The sequence below is a fragment of the Hyposmocoma kahamanoa genome, unplaced genomic scaffold (genome assembly GCF_003589595.1).
Source record: "Hyposmocoma kahamanoa isolate Upper Pololo Valley unplaced genomic scaffold, ASM358959v1 92, whole genome shotgun sequence".
Lineage (NCBI taxonomy): Eukaryota > Metazoa > Arthropoda > Insecta > Lepidoptera > Cosmopterigidae > Hyposmocoma > Hyposmocoma kahamanoa.
In genome coordinates this window covers 10,270,089-10,276,513 of record NW_020654748.1, presented here as the reverse complement: position 1 = coordinate 10,276,513, position 6,425 = coordinate 10,270,089, and the positions used below count along the sequence as shown (strand labels likewise).

At 35.2% G+C, this 6,425-nt stretch overlaps 1 protein-coding gene across 2 annotated transcripts in view; it reads left to right on the top strand.

The window, feature by feature from the left end:
- LOC113236606 (Golgi-associated PDZ and coiled-coil motif-containing protein-like) overlaps positions 1–1,036 on the top strand; it is a 54,745-nt gene extending 53,709 nt beyond the window's left edge. For both annotated transcript variants that reach the window (XM_026472755.1, XM_026472754.1), the window contains exon 12: positions 476–1,036. In XM_026472755.1, coding sequence (XP_026328540.1) covers positions 476–778 — 303 coding nt within the window. In that variant the 3' untranslated portion in view covers positions 779–1,036. The remainder of the gene's footprint in view (positions 1–475) is intronic.
- The last annotated feature ends 5,389 nt before the right edge of the window (positions 1,037–6,425 follow it).

The window sequence follows — 6,425 nt, the reverse complement described above, 5'->3', positions numbered from 1 at the left end:
ACCCGCCCCTGACCCACCCCCTAACCCACCACCTAACCCACCCCATAACCGACACCCAACCGACTCTCTAACCGGCCCCCTAACCAACTCCCTAACCGACCCCCTGATCGAGCCCCTGACCGACCCTCTAACCTACCCCCTAACACTTTACAAATTAATTTAATTGCAATTAATATCAATTCAATTGAAATTAATTGCAATTGATTTCCATTGAATTGATTTTTTAAACTGATTGAAATTTAATTGATTGACGCCCAACACTGGTTGATACACTAGTATCGAAATCGTTTTTTGAAATATAATCTGCATAGTCAATATTCAATCGATGGAATATTTATCGACTGCAATCACTGGCTGCTTGTAAGCTGGCAACACTTTTGAGCATTGAACTGTAATTTTACTTCGTCTTGGAAAAAATATAGTATCTATTGACTATATACGGAATTCTCAATCTTAAATCTTTCAAATTTCTTAGGACTATTTGCCCGCCGACATGATATGCCACGCGACCACAGTCCAAGAGGCACCTCTAGTCCCGCTTCCGCCCCCGCAGGAGGTGCCGATCCCTCCCCTCATCCTGCAGTCTCTTGATAAGAACAAACCCAACGGCGACGACAAGATCTTAACGCGGAAAGAGACCAAAGGATTTCGGATAGGATCCGCGCGACGGGTGACTGAGCAACACGCGTCACTCACGAACGGAGACGTGGAGAAGTCCAAATTCCCGGTGTGCCTACTAACCGGAGAGGGTGACCCCGACTTCGGCACCCCCGTCTGAACCGATACTGCCACTAATTTATATACGAGAGTGATATATCAACTGATAGTCGCCTCAAATTTTCAGTGTGAAGCTACGATTATAGAACGGCTTAAAAGTGCTAGCTACCGTTATTATTCTTATTAAACAAAAGCTTAGTTTTAATTTTGCCTTACTTTTTAACGTTGGACTTCACTTTTTGCAGTATTTCTTTTATGAAATTAACACTACGTAAATTCGAATTAATTGATCTCATTAGAAATTCAATCCTACACGGGAGGGCCCTAAATTCAGTTTGTAATATTATTTTGGCAGTTTTATCTATACGGCCTAAGCAGACACATATACATTTTTTCCGGTATCGAACTAATGGTTCAGTAATAACCGAACGACAATATTCGTTTAGATCTTCCGTGACAAAATTGTTGTAAAATAATTCCTAAATTTCCGTGGGTTTGTAATATACGTATTTTGAAGAAATTACAGATGTTCTTAGAGATATTAAATACTTCTGGTCCCGATGCGCAAAATGAAATATTTGTAAATGGTTATAAGTGGTTATGTATATTTTCTATTACTTTGGTAGTTGGTAGACATAAAATTACTGTATAGCACAAAAAAGTTTTTACAATTTATGGAAAATTAGTCCATTAGTCCAAATTAATCCATATTATGTACTATGTATTTTTTGTAATATTATTTATTTTAATTAGTCCTAGTTTTATATAGATTATTTTATAATAATAGATTATTGAGAGATTAGATACTTTATGTATTGGGCAATTTATTTTAACATTCCTTAAAAATATATGATTCCATATAAAAGTTAAAATGTAGGTATCAAGTTTCATATTTAACGTATTCTTGTTGTAACAAGTTTGATAAATTTTAAAAGTGTCGAATGTATCAACATGTTATATTAAAAATTGTGAACAAAGTCACAGAATTGGTGTAATAAGTATTATTGTCGTGTAATACTGTGTACAATTTTTTGTATATTATTTCTTTATTAACCCTATCATGAACAGTAACAGCGTTTACCGTAAAATTAAATATTAGAATATAGTAAGGGGCACCGGGGTACCGTAATGTCGCTATAAGGATTTCAAAAAGCCAACTAAGTGCTTTACAGTGCAATTCCCAAGTGCTTTCTGTGTCGTTGCCGCTTACTGCTTTTCCATAGAGAAGTATCAACAACATAAGTACTGACAAAATGCAATGATTTACAAACATTGAATATCAATATAAAATGTTCAATGTTTGTCTCAAAAATGTCAATCAGTAGACATTTTTGAGTGCGGTATTATTTAAGTACTTTCCATGAAAGGGTTAACCTTAGATTACAATGGTGTGACCGTTCTTTGAAAACAACGACATTTTAAAGCTTCATGGCATAAAAATGTTGTATCGAATATCTTCTAAAAACGTATTTGTTTAGGTCGATGAACAATCTTACACTTGACCGTCTCGCGTTCGTCTCTACGGCTCCAGGTCGGCGATTTGGTCAATTGACGCGCACACGGAACAGTCTCAGTATACAGTTTACAGCTAGTCACGTCAATGCATTTGTTGCGTGATGTATTTTTTGGCGCCAACTCCTGAAATACTGTGGGGACAAGATGAATTGCATGTCGCGAATGACTTTCGCTTGTTGTTTGGCGACGATAAATAGTGCGAGCTAGAACGACTTCAAACATTACATATGTTCGTGAATGAATACGAACATTGACTGTTTTTATACATATATTTCAATAGCTATTTGTTATGGGTAGTGATTTTCCAGTAATCTTGCCTACAAGAGCTAATTGCATCGTGTGTGCTATTGGCTATTACGACCCCACAGTCATCGTTGAACGTAACGCATTAAAGTTTTCAAATAATTAGGGCTAAAATTAAATACATATCAGTGATTTGGGGCTAGTGTTACGCATAACAACTGTTTGGAATACTGCCAATCGGACATCGCGTGTTGTCAACAAGTAAATACCGTCATATTATTACACAGCTATCAATAGCGGTTACCAACTCATAAAATAATTGACTTTTTTTATTAAGTATAAGTTGTTACACTAATAATTTGAAATAGATTATCAATGAATTTGAAATAAAATGTTGCCTATTTAACGAAAATTTTGTAAGTAGGAAGTTTATGTATTTTATTATGAATGTCGAAATGAATTTGTGAGGAACATCAAGTTCGGTAACACTGACTGTATCAGACTTTCGGCGCGCGCTCGCGATGCATTATTTTGTTGCCGCGATAATGCACTCCTCATTTTCATACATACAGGACAATACACCTATGTATTATAATTAAATGTATTATTTATGAAATAACTCTGCGTTTTTTTTTTGTGTAATAAATCCGTCCTGTGGGCTAAGGTCAGTTAAGCATCATACGCATTCGTCAGTGTCATATCTGTCAACGGACCAGCAACCCCTGATTAGTTCATCTAGGCCATTCATTGCCCGTGGTCCAACTAGTTGGACCAAGGTTAAAGTTTTTTGCCCGTGGCTCTACCAGTAGGACTACGGGCAATATTGTATGGGCATTGGACCTACTGATCGGTTAGTACAGTTACCGTTAATATTAATAATGTTACTGTTTCTGTGCTAACTACAATTGTTCTGTAGGATGACCCCTGTGACAGTTCATAAAAAATAGCAAGATATAATCTTGTATTATAATGTGCACTGTTTAATGTATGTTATGAATTATTTTTGTAAGTATCGCTTTTAAGTGAAAATCTTATATGGAGCGTGCAGTCACTGTAGAGCGCCGCAGCTGGCTTTAAAACCCAACGTCATTAGAATGGCGACTGATCAGGCCAGCAAACTTGGTCAAGGGTGAAATAAAACTATAAATTCTAAGGATTACAGTTACCAGGACCACATACCCATCTCGCCTGCACGCGGTGCACCATGCACGTAGCAAAAGGGGCTCTGGCCACACTTTAAACAGAGTATTCCCAAGGAGGGTTGACGTCAGGCAGGCGGCCGGTCATAACATACCATGCGATATCCGTTTACAACGCGTATTCACATAAAATACGTGCTGTGCCGACCCCACCTAGCGTGGGATAAGGACAGGAAGAAAAAGAAGAAGAAGATTAGTTGCGCCAACTTTTGTAATAAGTTGCCATGGTAGTCTAAATTTTTTTTATTTTGCCTTAAAATGATTTTTGTTAACAATTTCAAGAAAATATTAAAACACAATTATTATTTAGCACGCACATAAAAAAAATCGTGAGGTCCTCTGGTCCTCGTTCCGTGGCTTAGTTGGTATAGCGTCTGGCACGGTATGCTAGAAGACGCCGGTTCGAATCCGGCCGGATCGAAGGAATTTTTTCTGAGTGTTCGATCTTTGTATTAATAATTATAACAAACTAGTGGAGTAATTTCCATAAAAATAATTGAATATCAATTAAATAAAACGTTCTGTTAGTTATAGTGTCCTGTATTTAGGTCTGCAGGAAGAAATTTCTATTAGAAATAAGCACAACCTTTTGTTTTTAATTTCGCTTGTATTCTTTGTGACTTGTATTTTTCCTGTACAATAAACTATTAAATAAATAAATAAATAATAAAAATTTAATTAAAAATGTATCCAAATATCATTCTTGTCGCGCTCATTTTTGTCTACTCTAGTCAAATAGTTACTTTAAGCCAAACATTTACTTTAAATATACCTACTAGATGGTGATAATGGTGGTGGTGATGATGATGATGGTGGTAGTGGTGATGATGACGATGAATGTGATGATGGTGATAATGGTATGAAGGTGATGTTGATGATTGTAGTGATGATGATGGTTGGATGACGATGTGAACGGTAATGATGCTGATGATAATGGTGATCATGATCATGACGGTGGTGGTGATGATATAATAAAATAAACAGTATATATGACATTACTAAAATACTAATTCACATTTATTTATTACATACAGATAACTGCAAACTTGTTCCCTAAACGTTATAACTTGGACCTTTTCAAGGCGTGAGTGAATAGGCATTATCTAGGTGTCCATGCTCCATCGTCGACCTAATTGTCACTTTCCATCAGGTGAGATGGAGGTCAAATGCACGCTAGAATAAAAAAAAGATAGATAGATGGCCTTACACGGATGAGAAGGATTTTGATACAAGAAGTGATATTAAAATATTTGTTACAATATGTTAAATGCTGTTAAGTGTTCTATTGTGAACGATAAAATGTGTGTTGTAATAATAATTTCTCATTGCTGTGCCGTCTTTCTCATTTATGTTTATGAGAAAATCATTCGTGTTACCGGCAATGTCATTCGTGTGATCTAAAATTTTTGTTTTTTGTTGTATTTTACATAAATATTTCAGTTATTTAATAATTATTGACATTGTTTGAACTTATTTGTACGTTTAAGACCTTAAAACCAAAAGAAAAAAGGGTTTTACGATAATAACTCAAAAAGTACCATTGAAATTCGTAAATTGAAATTGGCCCGTGACGGCCTTAGGGGAAAGTCTATATCCAGCAGTGGACGTCTTTCAGCTGAAATGAGATGATAGGATAGCGACACAACAACAAATCTATTTTATTACTTTAGAGATAGCATTGTTCCAAGGTAGATGATTCTGTTTGACTTATAAATATTTTTCACGTTTGGTTTTTTATGATACTAAGTGATAGGACGAACAAGTTGTGCGCCTGATGTAAGCTGTTGCCTATCCATAACAGTTGCAGTGCCACTCAGTGGTTTAAATGGCAAAGATCGCACCCTTATCCTTCATAACCGGAACCTAAGACCGGAACACAGTAATGCTCACATTACTGCTTGGCGGCAGATATAGATAAGGTGGCAGTACTTCCCTGGACGAGATCTTTCACAAGGACCTCCACTGCCACTGAACGAAATAAATTTGTTTAGTAGCAATATTGTTTAACAACAAAATAAATTTATTTTCCTTTTCCATGGTGTTCAACAAAATCATAATTATAACCTTAAATTATAATCATCGTAAACGACTCACGCACGATTTTTGAAAAATTTCTATGAACGTAACATTATTATTATTCATAATAATTCTTATTTATTGCACAAGAAAAGACACATGAAACACAAGTTACAAAGGACATGTTATGCAAAGGTGAGATTATCTCTAGAAGAGATCTCTTCCAGCCAACCCTAGCCGTGGCGTAAAATAAAGTCTGCAGGACTAATTATTGGACAATAAAATTAAAATTTTAATGTGAATAAAAAATATAGGTAAATGATAATATAGGTATGCATGTACATATGATAGACATACTCACCTACGTGAAGTTTGTATGTATACAAAAATACATACATAAGCAGAATATATATTATAATCTAAATTTATTACCGATTAAAACTTTAATAAAATTATTCCAATCAAACAAAACGTGTTGTGATTAGTGGCGCAAAAAGTTGTCGTGGTACTTAAATATTACTAAATTGGACATATTTTTAGAGAAAATATAATATACAATTGACCTTTTCGCTTGTTATAAAATAATTTTAAAGTCCCAAACTTGAAATAAAGGGTATAAACCCGACATTCTCAAAGATAAACAATATAGAAAACATCAAAACAAAATTATGCAGGATTTACGTTAATTTAATGGTCACATTGAAGCTGTCAAAAATAATATTAAAGTGTGGACTA